This window comes from Acomys minous (assembly GCF_964271855.1).
Source record: "Acomys minous genome assembly, chromosome: 4".
NCBI classification, from domain to species: domain Eukaryota; kingdom Metazoa; phylum Chordata; class Mammalia; order Rodentia; family Muridae; genus Acomys; species Acomys minous.
The window spans coordinates 18,210,788-18,230,030 of NC_140486.1; the positions used below are offsets into that span (position 1 = coordinate 18,210,788).

A 19,243-nucleotide genomic window follows, 5' to 3' on the forward strand; every position below is an offset into this window, starting at 1 on the left:
TCCGTGTATTCAGGTCAACTTTGTGTGTGTGTTGATGTTGAATGTGCAGTTGAGTGGAAAGTAAAATACCGATACCAGCATGAAATGTTTGCAACATTAAAAAAATGGAATCCATTTGGAGCAAGGAAAACTTTATTTGAGTTTAGCCAAGTGACTTATTAAACTCTCTAAAAGTTCTTATTCGCTGTTTAGAAGCTAAGCTTTTACATTGAAATTCTTTAATACGTTTGAATGGTGGGTTCATTAAAAATGCGAGGTTCATATGTTGAGGTGTTCTGTGTCCATAAGCACTTCCACATTCTTTGTCTAAAACAAAAAGTTGCACCACAGTGGCCTCTACTTTGGCCACAGACCTAGCTAAAGCCTGGCAGTTCGAGGCCCATTCTAAACCGCAGACATCCAGCTTCCGTTCACGTGCCCCTTTGCCAACGTTTCCGTGTTCCCAGAGTGAGTCTCTTTCCATATGCTGCATGGAAAGGCTTCGCCAAGATAGTGATGTATTTTTAATTTAAAGGCCATCAAGGATCCCAGCTGCAGGCAAGTCCATCCCTGGCCTCACTCTTCTGACTTTACTGCCCAGTATTGCAGCTGGGCACAGGCAGAATCTTTTCCTTCTGGGCTCACTCTAAATCGGTCTGTACAAATCTCTAAGGTCTTGCTTTCCAAATATTTTATGGAGCTTTTTAAAAGGCATAGCATGTGCCATATTGAAAGGAAAAAGCAGAGAATCCTGACATTATTCTCTGTAATTATAGGATAGCTGTGTTTCCACTGTGTTTGCGGTATGTTGTGCCTCAGTCATCTAGTCTAAGGAAATTATTTACTCTTATGTGTTGTGGCTTCTGCAGAAGGAATTAACTCTATGAAGCGCAGGGGCATTGCTGTTCTGTCAGAAATGCACAAAAGCAGCACACACCAAGGTTTAGAAGCCAACAACACTGATTAGGATTTCACTAAGCCAGTCTGCTTCCGGGAGGGGTTTTGTTATGCTAATGGAATTTTTGCAATCATCGTTTCTCTGGACCATTTTCATGAGTCTCTTAGAGATGAAGGATTCTTTTATTCCAAGTGTCTGAAGATAAAACAAAGCCAGCAAGAGCTGTAAAATGACAGCCGACCTCCTTGTGTCTTGGATTCATGAATGAATCGACACTATGTATGCACTCACCCTGGGATGGAACCCAGAGGGAACAATAGAGGGACCCCCCTCCCCCATTTAACACATTGGACACAGATGCATACCTAATTCCACCCAGAAACCTAGGCCCTGTCTCCTGTTCTTAGTTCCAAGGGCAGGTTATCATGAGGCCATTGAAGCAGTGTAAAACATGTTTCCTTCCTGGGAGACTAGTGGGCCTGCCTGAGCATCAGCATGAGCCCCACTCTGGTCCAGCCTGATTTCCTCACTTTCTTGCCTCCCTCTTTCTGCTTAAATATACTTCCTAAGAGAAGATTATATTTTAAAAGATTGCCCCGTTTAAATCAGCAATGCATATTACTACTATATCACCCCATCTTAAAAGGGGGCAATGTCAGCTTGGCAACTGCTTGTCCCTGTAGACAGCTTCATGTTTTCTTCATGGTCCATCAGATTTCTCCAGCTTGGTCTTCCCCACCAGTAGAGTACCTGCTTTTCACACTTGTGGGGATGGAATCCATGGCCTCAAGCATGCAAGGCAGCCACGCCCCCATCCTATTAGATATGTTTAGAAAATATAAATGTTTATTTTTCTTTCTTTGCTTTCTCTTCCCCTTCATCCTCATGCCTATTACCACCCCCTCCTGTAGCCCTGGCATCTAGAACTGGGCCTGGCAATCAAGGGACATCCAACAATATTCCCTGTAAAAAGAAATGAGTAAATCTTACCTGAAAACACGACTGACTAAAATATAGTTGCTTATGGCTAGTTCTTTTCTTCTTTTTTTCTTTTTTTATTAACTTTTTTATATATACATTTATATTATTACATCTATATAAAATAAACTACATACAGCAAGAAGAACCACAGAACATTCAGGAATTGCATTCATGTTACACTCATAGTGTTTTGGCTGTTTGTATTTGGCAGCCTTGAAGAAAACGTTTTCCTATCTCCGTGAGTCTAAAATACTGAATGTAACTCAATATCTATCATATCTCATCTCTATCAACTTAAAACATCTATCTAGACCTAAAAACATCTTAACTCCTAAAAAAGTAGGCTGAATTTGGTCTTCAACCTCAGCAGAGACTTGAGAAGGAGTAAAATTAATTACCTGAGTAAACAGGAAGTGTGTGTTAGCAGCTTCCAAATTTAATAATAATTTTAAAAAAATGATAGATACAGTTTTCTACCTGAGCAGTCACCCGTAGCTCTCTAAAATATTAGATCATCGTCTTCAGCCTTCTGGCCCAATATATTTAACAGACATATTTTATTAATTTATTCATATTACATCTAAATTGTTATCCCATCCCTTGTATCCTCCTATTCCTCCCTCCCTCCTGCTTTCCCCTTACTCCCCTCCCCTATGTCTGTGACTGAGGGGGACCTCTTCCCTCTGTATATGCTCAAAGGGTATCAAGTCTCTTCTTGGTAGCCTAACAGAAATATTTGTGAGACAGGAACTACTGAGGACTTTCTGTCTCGGCAGAGTTTGGCTACCAACTTTGCCTGCATCCAAGCCTGCTAAGTTTTAGGCAGAATTCAGTCAGTGGTCGAAATGAGGACATTTTGCCCAGTGGCTTGTTTGCCATATTTGAAGCCATCTCCATGAGGAGGTTCATTGATGCTCATCATCATCTTTAAGGTAGGCTGGGTGGTGCCATGAGTTAACTTGTCTTGTTATCAAACAATCATTAAAACAATATAAACATCTTTAAATGCCATATTCTGTAGGACTCTGAGGTTTTTGAAGACCTTAACTATTTTACCTTATCTGTCTATAGAATCATGTCTATCTGTTACATCTAGGATATATATCCTTGTGGCATAAAAAGACTAGTAATTGAAATGACCACAATTTGATCATTGACAATTAACTTGTCTAACTTACTTATCCTAAACAGCCTGCAGTAGCATTTTCAAAGTTTTAGAGGTAAACCTTGTATTCTACTTGAGTGGTATGGGTACAATACCTCATATTAGAGTATATATATGTATATACATACACATATATATATACTCATAGTGTGTGCGTGTGAAGAATAATCTTAAATTTGAATTCTAAACCAATGTATCAAGATTAAACTTATTTTGCATCAAATATACATTTCTATACCAATGAATTAAAAACAACCTTGTGAACACAGTTAAGGCCTCGATTCAACAATCTACTTTTTGTAGTATCTTCCCCATATACCTCCACATCCCCCCTGCTCTCTTTCCAGCCCCCCTTTCCAAACCATAGAAAGAATGATAAAGGAAAAGAGAAAGATCCCTGAGTCCCGCTTTGTTTTCCTTCTGGGTAAGACCTGTAGTAATTTATAACCAACTCCCAGTAAAAATAAACACCTAAAGCCTCAAAAAGCAACCAAAAACCTACCCAACCCCTCTTAAGGGACATTCTCCTAGAGTTTCTTCTGGCTGACTTGGTATGAATAATACCATTGTAGGGATCCAAATAAAATGGGGGAAATGGTTAAACAAGGTAGGAATGTCACTTGTGATCCAGTTTCTAAATGTTGAGAACTTCCAGGCTTAATAAAAAGTCCTGTGTGTGACAGTCTGAAGTGCTGGACCAATTGTGTACAGAGGCTTTCTTCAAAATTGTCATGGCAGCTGTCCTGTTCTGATGGAGAGCAGCAACTGAAGCACTTGGTGCTGGAACATGAAGGATGTAGGACGTCAGCATCCAGCGTGCTGAGAGGAATGAACCCTGTCAGGTCTGATGCAGGTTCAGAGTCCAATTCTTTTGTTCTGGAAAACATAGTTTCTCACAAGCATTATGCCATCCTGAAAGTATAAGTATATGAGGTATGCAAGGTGCACATAACAATTAAAGCTAGTTCTCTGCTCTTTGCATGAGCAGAAGAAATACATCTGTAAATCTTCATTCATGCCATACAAAGACTGTCATATAGTCCCAAGTTACATGTATTCTGTAACCAATAAGAAGCATTGACTATGCATAGACATCATGTCTCAGCCTTTATCAGAGCTACTCCCAAGTGGTGGGATTAGGAATATAAACTACCTCTTTGTTCTGCAGTTTTATTTATTTATTTTTTAACATCCTGATTGTAGTCTCCTCCTTTATCTCCTTCCAATCCCACCCTCCCTCCCTCATGCCCTCTCCCTTTCTCCCTCATTTCCTCTCCCTCCCTCTCCTAGCCTTCAGCAATGGCGGCCCTCCTCTCCTAATATCAGATTTCAGCTTGTCAAGTCTCACTGTACTATCTGATTCTATCTTACACCTACCCAAATGGTGAAGATCAATAACTCAAATGACAACACATACTAGTGAGGATGTGGAGAAAGGGGAGCACTCCTTTACTGATGGTGGGAGTGCAAACTTGTACAACCACTTTGGAAATCAATCTGGCCCTTTCTCAGAAAACTGGAAATAGTTCTACCTCAAATAGCATATACCCAAAAGATGCTCCACCATACAACTAGGACATTTGCTCAACTATGTTCATAGCAGCCTTTTTTTGTAATACCCAGAATCTGAAAACAACCTAGATGTCCCTCAACCAAAGAATGGATAAAGAAACTGCTATATCTACACAATGGAATACTATTCAGCTATTAAAAACAAGGAAATCTTGAAATTTGCAGGCAAATGGATGAAATTAGAAATGTTCATTCTAAGTGAGATAACCCAGACCCAAAAAGACATGCATGGTATTTGCTCACTTATAAATGGATTTTAGTTCAACATAGATGTCCTCTGAGTCTCCATCCAGTGGGGAATAGGGGCAGTTACTGAGATTTCAAGCTGGACCCTGGGCAGAGTGCTGAGAGTTGCAGATAAGAGTGGGAGAATGGAAGGTCTGGGAGGGAGCAGGAGCTCCATAGGAATACCATCAAGACCTGTCCTGTGGATCGAGACACGGGGGGCAGGGGACATGGGGGGGAGGGGGTTGCACAAACTGATGCTCCAGACAAGGACCATGCATGCAGAGAAACAGGACCCCTTTCTCAGATGTAGCCATGAACTGCTGATTCTCCACATGGGGGAAGGCGGGGCTGCTGCTGAACCTCTGACTTGCATAAATGGGGCCCAATACTTGGTCACTGCTCCTTGGCAAGATGGCCTAGTGAGCACACAGTGGGAGGGGATGCAGACTACCCTGATGATAGGCTGTTCCCAGAGGTCTAGGGGAAGGGTGTCAAAGGGAAGATAAGAGGGAGGGCATAACAATTCAGAGGTAGAGTAAATAAAGTCTAATAAGTAAAATATACACCTAACAAATCTGACTGGGTCAGGCATGGTGGCGCACACCTTTGATCCCAGCACTTGGGAGGCAGAGGCAGGTGGGTTGCAGTGAGTTAGAGGCCAGCCTGGTCTACAAAGTGAGTCCAGGACAGCCAAGGCTACACAGAGAAACCCTGTCTTGAAAAACAACAACAACAAAATAAAAACATAAAAACAAAAGCAGAAAACACACAAACAAGTAAAAAACAGAAACAAAAATCTGGATGGAGGAAGGGGTTGCTGCAGAGACTGATGCACCAAGGCCCATGCATGGTAAGGACCTAGACACTCAGCTCAGTTGTAGTACATAGGCAGCACAGTTTCCTTGTGGGTCCCACAATATGGGGAGCAGGGACGACTTCTTTTCCTCTTCTTAATATTCCCCCGTCCTCCTTCTCCCCCTCCTCCTCTCTTCTCATCTTTTTCTCTCTTTATTTTTTTCATATCTAATGCCTTATTGGAGCAAATGTATATAGATTGTATTGCACATGGATGGTGCCTGTTAAATCCGCCATCGTGAAGATACTGAACTCTTGCTCTTCCTCTGCGCCCATCTCCAACTTCTGTCTCCCACAGACACCAAGTTTTCACTAGGAAATCATATAGTATGTTTTTAGTTTACTCCAGGTTTCCTTTTACTTAGCATAATAATTTGAGATTTTATTGGATGTATATAATTGTTTATTGGTGGTTTGGCTCTTTGGTGAGTTACGGTGCAATGTATATGCATGTCACGTTTTCTTTACTTATCTGCTAGTGGGCATTTGCTTGTTCGGATTTTAGCTTCTGGCTCTTATAAAGATGTGACTTAAAAATAATATAAAAACGTACCTAAGTTAAAAAAAAAAAAAGCTTCAGTGTTCCATCAGCAAAAAAAAACCCCACAAAAAACAAAAAACAAAACAAAACAAAACAAAACAAAACAAAACAAAACAAAAAAAACCTTGAGACTGGATATCTAGATAGTATGACAAACATATGTCCAAATGCTTAAGAAATCACCAGTTTTCCAATGTGACCTCACCACTTTTCTGGTCCTACCAGGAGTTCATGGATACATCCAGTTGTTCCAAATCTTCAGCACTGGACAGCCTGTGATTTCCACTAGTCTAATGGGTCCTGGATGGTTAGTACCTAGGGGTTTTAATTTGCAACTTTCTAACAGCTAATGTATGGGCTGGAGAGATGGCTCAGCGGATAAAGGCTAGGCTCACAACCAAAATATCCATCAAGCCTCTTTTGTGTGTATCTGTCATTTATGTGTCTATTTCATAAAGCAACTGTATAATCATTTTGTGCATTCCTGTCACATTATTGTCTTTTATTTTAATAAGCATATAGTCTGGACTTAAATACAAAACCATGCATGTTGTGGAGGGGTTCTGTAGTTCCACAGGTGTGGTGGTTTAAAGGAGAAACGCAAGCCGCTCTCATCCCACCTAAGCTCCACCGGCGTCTCAGACATTTGAAGGCTTGTTCGCTGGTTAGCAGCACTGTTTGGGAAGGCTGAGGTACTGTGGCCCTTCCTGGAGGAAGTAGGTTATTATGGAATGGGCTTTGAGATGAAAAGGACTCCATGACTCCCAGTTCACTCTCTCTGCCTCATGCCAGCTGTTCACGGTGTGCTATCAGCTTCTAGCTTCTGCTATCATGCTGTCCTCACCACTGTGGACTCTAACCATCTGGGACCGTAAGCCCAAATAAACTCCTACTTCTATATGCTGCATTGGTAATGGTATTTTATCACACTAATAGACAAGTGACTAATACAACAGCCTTTTGGTTTGCTTAATAGTGCCTTCCAAAGAACACAGACTTGAATTCTAAGGAATCCAAGTAGAAATTTTAGACTTTGCTGGCTCCCGTCATTTGTGTGGCACTGTAAAATCGGCTCCACTCTACGATTGTAAAAAATATTTCCTCCCAAAACTTTGTTTCTTGTGGGACTTTGATGGCTAAGGTTGAAGTCTGACTTCTCTGGGTAGCCATTTTGTGCTCGGTGTATGAAGGTGCACTCCCTTTTCCTAGATGGTCGCTCCACCTGATCTGGTAACGCCGGATTTTGTAAGGAGTGTCACATAGCCCTCAAGGAATATAACAGGCCTGACCCTTTCCTGATAAGGAACTTGCTTAGCCAGCACAAAGGAATTTCTGAAAGTACCTCATCCTATGCTGAGGAGATCCTAGCCTCCAGCAAATGACCTTTAATCCTACTCAGAAGTTATTCTCTCACCCATAGCATGATTAAGTACTGTTTTCTCTTTCTTGTGATGGGACCCTTGTGTGTTACTGCCACAGTATGGAGATTAAGCATCCTGGTACCCTTAGCCCTAGCAAATCAGGCACATTCACCCTCAAACCCTTCCCTAGGACCTATGGTTTATAAATAAAGACTGGCTGGCTTGCTCCAGTGCTTCTGTTCTCTTGCTGCTCATGATTTTTTCCACCATGAACATCTGAGATTCCATTTACTCCGGAGGGAAGCGCTGCTGGACACCCAGTGGTCAGGAAGCAATGGTGGAACTGCCTTTGCAGCCACTGGGGTCTGCTCCATCAGTGCCACTGGCTCTGTGCTGACCTCCAGAGAAGCACTGTGGGGCCTGTATCCCACCAGATCTTCCTGCCAGCAGGGTTTGGACATCTGCCTGCTTCCTCTGCTGTGCTTAGCACAACAGCTCATACAAAGAACTGTAACACTTTGGTAGCATCACAGGCCTGTGGGCCCAGGTTTCCACTGCCTTCTGAGACCTGCAGTCTCATTCATTCTAAAAGAGCAAAACTCTAAAACTCATTTTCTACCTCCCCCGGAGAGGCCAGGAACCTGGCTTAGTGTCCAGGCAACGAACCTCACCCTAAAGTGCTCTAGCTGCCCCTGAGCAAGAAATGAGACATTGAGGACTTTTGATCTTGAGGTTCCTTCCTTCTCATCCAGAGGTAAGCAGTACTTGGACCAGGCCACTTGTTGTTTTTGCAAAGAAATGGGGTTCAACTCTCAGCACCCGCATAGTGCTTACAACTCTCTGTAACTTCATTTCCTGGGGATCCGATGACCTCTTCTGAATTCCACTGCTACCAGGAATGCACATGGTACACCTACATCCATGCAGGCAAAACATTCAGACACATGCAGTCAAATGAGTGAGTCTAAAAATTAATTTAGAAAATCTAGCAAACAGTAGACATGTTAGGAAAAATACCATAAAATTTAGTTATGCAAAATTCCCCGGACTGCAGTACCTGGATAGACCTATATACCTGTATATGCCTTTAAATACTTAAAGGGTAACATACTTTACATGGCAGCTGGACAGATTGGAGGCATCTTTCCTGAGAGAATGATCAAAGGACAAAGGGAAAGTTTCCTTTTGTGCCACTGTACTGGCTAGTTTTATGTCAGCTTGACACAAGCTAGAGTCATCAGACAGGAGGAAGCCTCAATTAAGAAAATGCCTCCATAAGATGCATTTTCTTAATTAGTGATCCATGGGAGAGAGCACAGCACATTGTGTGTTGCACCATCCCTGGGCTTGTGGTCCTGTTCAGAAGTCCCATAAGGAGACCATCAAGGACAGCAGATCTGGACCCGGGGAGTGGAGGGCGGGGTGCGCTGCACAAACTGTTGTACCAACCAAGGACAATAGAATGTTCAGATCTAGCCAATGGACAGCTCATTTCCCAGGGTTGTGAGGAGAGCGAGGACTGCCTCTGACATGAACTCTGGTGGCCCTGATTTGATCACTCCCCCTTAGTGGGGAAGACCAGTGGGCACATAGAGGAAGGGGAAGTGGGTCCCCTTCTGTCGGAGCTCTAAGGTAGGGGAATGAGGTGGAAGAGGGAAGGAAGGTAGGAATAGGAAGATACAAGTGAAGGGATATCAATCAGGATGTAAACTGAAAAAATTAAAATAAAATTTAAAAAACAAATAAAAAAGCAAGTGAGCAAGCCTGCTGAGCTCCTGCTCCAGGTTACTGCCTTTCCTGAGTTCCCAGCCTGATTTCCTTCAATGATAAACAGTGATATGGAAGTGTAAGCCAACAACAACAACAAAACCAAAACCTAAACCAAAAACCCTTCTTCTCCAACTTGGTTTGAGCATGGTGTTTTATCACAGTGATAGTAACCCAAACTAAGAGAGTGACAAAGTGCCTCTCTCTCTCTCTCTCTCTCTCTCTCTCTCTCTCTCTCTCTCTCTCTCTCCAACAGAAGCATGGTCTGCTTTCTGAGAGTCAGCATTTCTGAGGTTAGAGTTTGGTTTTACATATAGCACTCACAAGCCTCACCTTAAATGAAGACACACAACAGAATTTTTTAAAATTTTTTTATTAATTTATTCTTGTTACATCTCAATGGTTATCCCATCCCTTGTATCCTCCCATTCTTCCCTCCCTTCCATTTTCCCCTTATTCCCCTCCCCTATGACTGTACCTGAGGGGGATTACCTCCCCCTGTATATGCTCATAGGGTATCAAGTCTCTTCTTGGTAACCTGCTGTCCTTCCTCTGAGTGCCACCAGGTCTCCCCCTCCAGGGGACATGGTCAAACATGCGGCACCAGAGTACGTGAGAAAGTCACACCCCACTCTCTACTCTACTGTGGAGAATGTTCTGTCTATTGGCTAGGTCTAGGTAGGGGTTTAAAGTTTATGGCCTGTATTTTCCTTGGCTGGTGCCTTAGTTCAAGCGTGACCCCTGGGCCCAAATCTGCCTATCATAATGTTCTACTTGTAGGTTTCTAGGACCCTCTGGATCCTTCTACTTTGCTATTCTCCCATGCTTCTCTCATTTAGAGTCCCAATAGGATGTCCTCCCCTCTGTCCCAGTTCCCTGGTAAGTGGAGGCTTTCACACAACAGAATTTGAGCACACTTTCACAAAGTCACCAGGCACAAGATTCCAGCTCAGAACTACAGATGGATTCTTTGTGGCTTAGAGAGCAGCCATTGTCCCATTGCACTGTGTACTGTTTACATTACCATGGAGATCCCTGGTAACAGCGCTGTGCTCTGTCTTTCTACCTAATTATTTTAGATAACATTAATATCAGGAAGAAAATAAGTAACAAAACAAAATGCACCACTTGCAGCCGTGTGTGTGTGTGTGTGTGTGTGTGTGTGTGTGTGTGTGGTTTTCCTCTAGCAAAGAACAAAGCCCTTCTAAAGCGATGCAAGGCAACCAGGCAGCCATAATTCCAACCTCAAAGGCCAGCATTTGGTGTCAAATGAGCCTAGAAAAATCTACACCTGCCTCTTCACATCAACTTGTAGAGACCAATTCTCTTAAAAACAAGGCAGGAGATGAGACTATGACATAGTGAGATATTTATTATCTAAAAGCCAAATTACACCACACCATTCATTCATATATATTACAGTCTCCCTTTTCTTTGTCCATATAAAAACCACTAGCAAAGGTCAAATCTGACAACCTTAAAGGAGTCCACATGGTAAAATATTTGAAGATATAGATTTGGATTTTATTTTTTTGGGGGGAGGTTTAAAGCAGAATTCATCATCCATGTGGGAAAGGTCAGACACATTTGTTGAATTGCCTGCGACATCACCTTCCTATGATGTCACTGATACATAATAAGTAACATTGAAATAAATACTGGCATGATGCTAATTTAACTTGGGAGCTGAAACTGCATTTCAAGGAATAAATAAGGTCATCACAGTCCTTTTCTCTCAGCTCATTTCCGTAGCCGAATCAACATCAAGTAGGGAGAAGCACCTTCAGTCTTCAATTCGCTGTAGAAAAGACAACAGGAATTATCAAAGATCAAAGTGGGACAAGGTATAGTCTAGTAATACAATGAGTATACTATCATTATCTAAGGAGAGGCCTAATTGAAATAGGCCTCAACTACCACCATACTGCAAGAGACAGCCACTAATGGAACTATTCTGATGGATTCCCCATGGGGTATAGTAAAGTCATATCAGAGAGGCATTTATCATCAACAATTTCATCTAGGTTGAATTGGGCAAGAGTGAGGTGGAGCAGCGAGAAGGCAGAGTTGGAGCATTTCCATGCGGAGGAACTATGCAGCAAAGTAAACTTAGGATAGGAAAAGTCAAAACTTCTGTCCCCTAAGTGCTTCAGTTCTGCCTGCTCTTCAAGCCTGAACTCCTCCCTTACCATCTGAGTACAGAATTTAAACTATATGTATATGCGCATATGTATACATGTACACATCTATATATGTATGCATGTGTTTTGTAACAATATAGACCCTTAACTCAAACATATCACCTTTTGTATTCAGCATAAGAAACATCTCTGTGCTGTTTGGTGGGTAAAAATCTTGTGTGTACATAGTGAGACATAAGATAGAACTAGGTCTTGGGAGAAATCTGATTGATTTATTCAGACAAGTTTTAAATGTCATCTCCCTCAAGTTATAATTCCATTGTATACTGGAAAATCCAGGCTTAACTTACCAAACCATGTTGCAATGGCATTCTTAAAGCACCTAGCCAATTCTTTTTTGAAAATGCACCACAGACTTTCTGCCCTTAACACTGGAACGTGTATGTTTAAAAGAACACAAGGTGTCCAGTGTCAACATTTCAGTCAGGAAGTTGCTACTAGTTGACTTTTTCCAAATTTTAGAAAGAAAACAAACTTTTTCATGGTCTAATCTTGAGATGTTAATTAATTGTAGCAAAATATATTGGCAAAGAAATCATTGTTTCCAGCATATCGCCTCTATACCAGCCAAACTTTCAGCATTCAATGCCACATCATTGTAAAGGGATGCATGCACCCAGCACTTCCTCCACAGCCCCACTCGGGCTCTGCTCCCTCTAGAGTCAACGCCACTTGACTGTGACATGACATTCACCAAGTTCTAGGCAACAACACTGAGCATCCACTCTTCTCCAGGAAAATCTGGCTTCCTCTTTAAGTGCCTCTAGGGCTTAATTTTTTTTTTTTTCTTTTTAGAAGTTGCAGTGTTGGTGACCAATAAGTTGAGAATTTCGCACCTGGAGATCTGCAAGGACTTGATTCAAAATGGGCTTCATCTCTACTCCCTAATTATGCACATCATTAGCAAACTGAATCATTGTTGCTAGGAGTTTTGAAGAGAGATGAAATCTGTCTGAATTCCTAGACTAATGTTAATCATAGCAAGTCTGATTTTCCACCTCAGGCCTGTGCCCCAGAGTCTTGGAAAATGGGCTCCTTCCCTGCGGGGACCAGACAGTGGAATTCAAAAGCAGCTAGAACAGGAAGTTTTTAATCACTTTCTAAACGACACATGTAATTACAGGCTATGCTTTCTCTTAAGTGATCACTTCTTAAAGCTTATGGAAATGAGGCTTGAGTCCAGATTCAAATTCTGATTCAGCCAACAACAATAAATATCCTACACAAAGAAATCTGTCTGGCTCTAAGTATCATTTTGATTGCTTCCTTGGGTCATTATCACCACTTGAAATCATCTGTTGGTAGCTGGGAGTTGTTGAAGTTACATGTTCTTAGCAGTACAGAAAATAAAAAGAAATAACAGGACATGGTCCTTTCCTCGGAATGTTTACAATCCTTTTGATTGAGAGCTGGTATGAAAAAAATCTAGTAAGTACTAACAACTCGTGATTAAAACATCCATTAATGGCACAAAGAACAGAGCAGCTGGGGAAGAAGGAGAATAGAGAAAAATTATGTGCAGGGCTTGAGGAAAGTTGTGCAGTTAAGTTTGGGCTTGGCTTAAAGCAGAGAAGTGGGGGCGGGGTATACAAACACATGTGTTTATTTGGTAGGTATTAACATGTCCAGCCTCACGTGCTCAGGGGTGGATAATCCATATGGACAGTTCTGGACAATATTTGAGTGACAGGTGTGTGGTGGTTAATCTTCATCATCAACCTGGTGGGTTTGGGATCACCTAGGAGATACACCTCTGAAGGTGTCTTTAAGAGGGTTTCTGGACAGAATTTCAGGTGGAGGATGGGACTGAAGAGGGAAAGACCTTACCTTGTAGAGACAGCCTTAGATACTGATACCCTAGGGGGTTGCGTCCAATGTGCCACCTTGGTTTTAAGTTCTTTATTCTAAAATTGGAAGCCATAAGGTACAGAGATCAGACAGCAAATCCACACATTGCCTACACCCTCCGTGGTTCTGCTCCGCTCTTCACCTGCCTCAAGCCTAGAGAATGAGTCTGTTGTGGTCATTTTATTAGAACCAAGGGCCACAATATGTAAATGTACCTTGAAAAGTATATAATGTACCAAAGGGTACTATTTGAGTTTACAAAGATTCTTTTTCATAGGTAAATGAAAACAATCTTAGTGATACAGATGACACATGTGTTTATTATTATTTTACACGTTAATATACATATATACCTACACATGCATTTATCTGACCACTTACATGAATATTGGAGTTAGTCACATGCTTTAGAGTCAATTGCAATGTCTGCCATCTGTCAAGTGAGTTGGTTTGGATGAGAATGGCCCCCACAGGCTAATATTTGAATGTTTGATTTCCAGTTGATGAACTTTTCAGAAAGGATAGAATGCGTGCCCTTTTTGGAAGAAATGAGTCACTGGAGGTGGGCTTTGAGGTTTCAAAAGCTCATGCCAGACCAAATCTCACTCAGCCTGCTGCCTACAGATCAGAATGTAAGCTCTCAGCTACTGCTCTACCACGCTAGCCCTCCCACCTTCCAGAACAATCCCCACCATCATGAACATGGACTAGTCATGCCAGCAAGCCTCCAGGTATATGCTTTCATCTTAAAGCTGCTCTTGGTGTCTCTTCACACTAGAGTAATACTCAAGACACTGAGCAACTTTAAACAAATGTCTTATCATCTCTGAATTTCATCACTTTCAATATGTAAAAATAAACAAACAATAACTTTCTCCTAGAGCAGCTTTGTAATTGAACATGCACAAAGTCTTGAGTTCCATCCCAAGCAGCTAATATACTTTAGACAGGCCTATAATCTCAACCCTCAGGGGGAGGCAGTGTCAGGACCTCAGAAATCCAAGGCCATGCTTGGCTGTGTAGAATGTCAGGGCCAGTTAGTTATGAGGCTTAGGCTTCTAAAGCTTCAGAGTGCTGACAAGGAAAACATTTATCTACTGAAGAAAGTAAAATTTCAGTTTCTAAAGACCAGGGTTCAGTGGTACTTGGAAAATCTAGGAAAACATTGAAAGATATTGTCACATCTTGTGAAGATCCTGTAGCCAAGTACCAAGTTTCCATGATGGGTTCATGTCCCCACTAGATGGGTCAACCATCCCTGCTGAAATGGAAGACAAAGGCAGGATGTGATAGAAAGAGACACACTTTCTTGGTCCCACTACTGGACCTCAAATATAACTAAATCAATGCACAGCATCTAGGACAAATTATGATGAAGTTATTGGATGACAAAAATCTTCTTGGAGGGACTCCACTTTTGGAGGGCTTTCCTGTACTTCCTGTGAAACAGATGGAATCTACCACAAAAAACCAGGAATGGTTTTACAGAAGAGAAAATGAGTGGATGAGAACAAAATCATGTCTTATCACAGAAAATTAAAACATGTTGCTTGTGTTTTTTTATTTTGTTTTTAATTAAAGAGATTAAATAACATTTAACTTAATTTAACATTTAGTTTAAAATGGTTCTTCACAATGAATTGTTAAGTCAAACCTAACAAAAGTGGAGGAATTTAATGCAATTATAAAATTACGTTGATTAAGTTTTGTTAAGTCAGTTTTTTGCATAGCTGTCATGTGAGAAGCTCTTGATCCTACAGCCATAGAGAATCTTCTACTGTGAAGGAAAGCTAACCCATACCACTTCTCCAACCAACTCCCAAGAAAAGCCTCTCATTTTACAGAGTTTTAAGAGCCCTGAAAAGCACAACAATTTCAGCTGACTTTGGGATTGTAATTAAGCCCAGAGGCAAAGATAGGGAGCTGGGATGGATGTGGGTGAAAAGGACGTCACATGCCAGGGGGGAGCATGGGGACAAGGGGTCAGGAAGTGCCACGTTGTGGCTAGAGAACACACAGGAGCAGCCTGGACCCAGCCTTGGCCTGGTGTGTGTGATCATCACCTGTCTGGCCATACAGTCAGTATCCAGGCACAGTGTGGGTGAACCTTTAACATTTATTTTGTATCTAAAGATAATAATAATAATAATAATAATAATAATAATAATAATAATACTTTAATATGTTTGTTCAATAATGATTTAGTCACAATTAAATTTAATAGTAAATTGAAAGTAAACTATAATTTCTCATGCATATGCAGTGATAAAGATACCTTCATAAACACCAGGGCATGTGTAACATTGAGACACTGAGACCCAGTCAAACACAATTTTACACACAAACACATTCAAAGTCAGACAGGCACAGAATCATGCACAAGCACAAGCATATGCTTGTGTATGCTTGCGGTAATGCATAATTTACACACAGGCATACACTTACATATACATGTCCAGGCATGTACCAACACTGAAACATAGAGCACAGATTCTGTTCTTACCTGGGCTTCAAGTGTGTTGACCTTTTCTTTCAAGGTTTCAATTTCTTTATCTTGTTCCTTTAAAGTATGTTTTAGTCCTTCCATCTACGAATCGGGACGAACAATTGGGAAATCTTGTCAGGCCACGGGGTGTAGTTACAAAAGTGAGGAATTATACAGCTCTCTGTGGTCAAGTGATGGTCATCAAATAAAAAGATGCAATCCCACAGCATGAGCAGAGCCAGCAGGCCACTTAAGATCACAAGCCAAACTGGCACCCAGGGAGGAAAGTATCAGATGATGCCACTCTCCATTTCCCTCTATAGGAGAAGTGTGCCTACAGGAAAATCCAGCAGGGATACAGGTGGCAGAAAGCTGCAGCAGGTGCCCAGTGTCTCACCCTGCCGAAGAACTCACTGAGGAAGAGCACAGACTGGTCCCTGCTCTAAAATAGCCCCCTAAATTGACTGTTTATGACTATGTAACAGTCAAGTCTGCTTGTACCTGGGATCCCAGCTATCCAGGAAGCAGAAGCAGGAGGATTCCAAGATCAAAGGCAGTCTAGGTTGCATAGCAACTCCCAGACTATCATGATCAATTAAGCAAGACCCTATCTCAAGGATCAAAGTAAAACAGGGCAATTGCTACAGCTCGGTGCTACAGCACGTAGCTAGCATGTGCAAGGCATAGCAGATCCACAGTACTAAAAAAAAAAAAAAAAATTTAAAATCACACACAACCCAAACCTGATTAGGTAAGAAAGGTTTGAATCTCTTAATGTACAAAGTCTTCCATATGACACTGTGTAACATCTGACTCAGAACATGTACGTTTGTACAAAAATCACTGAAATACCTAAAGAGCAGTTAAGCTCAGTTTCTCAAACTCTCCTCTAGAATCTGACAATGTGTTGACGTTATAGGTAAGAGAAGCCCGGAGCCAGGTTGCCTGAGAAACAGAAACGATGCATCAGTGAGGTGAGCTGTGGAGCTTAGCCTGCCAAAGTGTCCAGGTCCAGTCTTTGCACTGCAGACCTGTCATCTCCCTGAGAAATGGCCCTGTGACTCTGACCTCCTGGATGATGCTGTATAGGTTCTGGTGCTGGGAGTGAATCACAAACTGCAGGTGACAGATCTGCTCCTGGAGGGTGGAAATCTCCACCTGAAGATCCCGGCAACTGAGAAGGAATGCAAAGGAGGAGGGAGTGAAGGATGGATTTATTTATTTATTTATTTATTTATTTATTTATTTATTGCTACACCAGGCCTACCCTCCTGATGTTGAGCCTTGTGTGGTAAGATGCTAGGAATAAGCGGACCACCAAAGAATCATGGGGGAAGGATAGGCCTGTGCTTTGCTTGCATAGGAACTTGAATGATGTAGGCATTGAGGTCAAAAGCTGCTTCTGGGTGGGGAAATGGATCAGTGGTTACAAGTACTTGCTCTGCAATCACGAGGACCTGAATTTGCATTCCCTGGATCCATGTAAAGCTACATGTGGTAGCCAGCATCAATAATCCCAGGATTTCTACAGCAATACAGTAGTCCAAGACTAACGAATACTTAGATGTTCAAAGCCAGTGTCTTCGGCATATGCATAGGGGAGCAGGAAGCTTGGGTTCTATAACATGGTCCTTTAAAGGACCCAGTCTCCAGCAGAAACACAAACCTTGGTCTTTCTCTTAGAGAGAGGCAGTGGGAGTTAACATGTTGGTGGGCAGAAGATGGTTGAACTAAGTTGCTGACCTAGAGTATGCGTTATGTTGACATCAGAGAATACCATGACTATGGTGAGTTTATAATCAAAAGCATAAGAAAAAAACCCTCAGGAACTGTGACATGAATCAGGACCTAACATTCCAGATGATTCCCTAAGAGCAACTGAGCATGACAGCTGCTGTGATGACCATAGTCCCTCCCCTGGAACTAGGGCTGAGAGAGATCAAGTTGAAAATTATGGACGAGCCAGCCAGCCCAACAAATGAAGGATGCTTCCATAGAGCTTCTTTCACTCTCTGTAGAGTCTGAAGAGTGCCAGGCTATCACAGCTTCACCTGGGTGACAGGCCAGAGTGATGTACACTGTTGAAGATACCCACTAGCTCACAGCAATGAGGATAAAGCACAGAGGATAAAGATACCTCCAGCATCTATGAGTAAATGGAGAAGGATAGACTCACTCTTCGGAAGAATGAGCTCTCCCAGTGGGTCTCCAGCACCCTCCTGTACTCTAGCCCCCTGCCATCCCTGCTAGGTGAGAAACAGGATGCATGTCTGCTAATCCTAGGAGTGTGCCATCCCTTCTCTCAGCATTTGCCCTATTTCCTCTACTTTCCTTAGGCCAGTGGTTCTCAATCTGTGGGTTATGACCCCATTGGGGTTCATATATTAGATATCCTGCATGTCGTGTGTGTGTGTGTGTGTGTGTGTGTGTGTGTGTGTGTGTGTATTGTAGCAGTAGCAAAATTACACTTATGAAGTATCAATGAAATAATTTTATGGATGGGGGGTCACCACAACATGAGGGGCTGTCCTAAAGCGTCGCAGCACGAGGAAGGTTGAGAACTACTGCCCTAGGTATGTAAAGCCTACCTGCCGGCATCCCTGCACACCCACAAACTGAAACGTTATCAGAGTCTGCTTTTCAGGAGGTAGATTCTCAAACCTTTTGGAATGCGCAGCACTGGACTTGAGTTGTAGCAGCTTGCTTTCCAAACACAATTTTCTCTCTAAAAGTATTTTCTTTTCCTAGGAGAGAGAGAGAAAAAAAAGATTTTGTGTGTGTGTGTGTGTGTGTGTGTGTGTGTGTGTGTGTGCACGCGCGCACGTGCGTGCGTGCACATGCGCAGGGGTGCACAGACCTGCTTGCAAATTTTTTGCAATAGATGTGTCTTGTGATACGAGAAATATGGCCTGCTCTCCAGAGCTCATTTCGTCTGAGCAGTTACAGTGTGCCACCAGGAAGCCTGGCCCGGGCCAAGTCCTCTGTGTTGTAAAAGGAAATCTATACTGCGTCATGAGTACTGTTCAAGGCGGGCATGGTATGGCACATGGTTAATGCTAGCACTCTGGATGTAGAGACTGCAGTATCAGGACCAGCTGTTGCTACCTAGCAAGTTCCAGGTCAGCGTGGGCTGCATGAGATCCTATCTAAGAATAAATAAAAGTCTTCATAACTTACTCATTTAGCCTGAATGAAAGCACTTGCTCCTCCTCAGCCCACTGCCAAAATGCAGCCCTACACTTGCAACCTTGCCCACCCACTTTCCCTGTGCCACCTGGAGTACGAAGCCTGCAGGGCCTCTCCTGATGTGAGCTCCCTTCCCTTCTGCGCCTGCCTCTTTGCCACATTAGGAGAGCTGCTGG

The 19,243-nt window shown here is 42.3% G+C and overlaps 1 protein-coding gene across 9 annotated transcripts in view; it reads right to left on the bottom strand.

The window, feature by feature from the left end:
- Window positions 1-10,031: 10,031 nt before the first annotated feature.
- CCDC68 (coiled-coil domain containing 68) overlaps window positions 10,032-19,243 on the bottom strand; it is a 74,496-nt gene continuing 65,284 nt past the window's right edge. For 3 of the 9 annotated variants that reach the window (XM_084779067.1, XM_084779072.1, XM_084779068.1), the window contains exons 7-11: window positions 18,543-18,625; window positions 16,950-17,055; window positions 15,900-15,983; window positions 13,376-13,452; window positions 10,034-11,145 (exon numbers count right to left, since the gene is read on the bottom strand). In XM_084779067.1, coding sequence (XP_084635193.1) covers window positions 11,088-11,145; window positions 13,376-13,452; window positions 15,900-15,983; window positions 16,950-17,055; window positions 18,543-18,625 — 408 coding nt within the window. In that variant the 3' untranslated portion in view covers window positions 10,034-11,087. Of the gene's footprint in view, window positions 11,146-13,375; window positions 13,453-15,899; window positions 15,984-16,949; window positions 17,056-18,542; window positions 18,626-19,243 lie in introns of all 9 variants that reach the window. The other 6 variants (XM_084779064.1, XM_084779066.1, XM_084779065.1 and 3 more) reach the window with 3 other exon arrangements.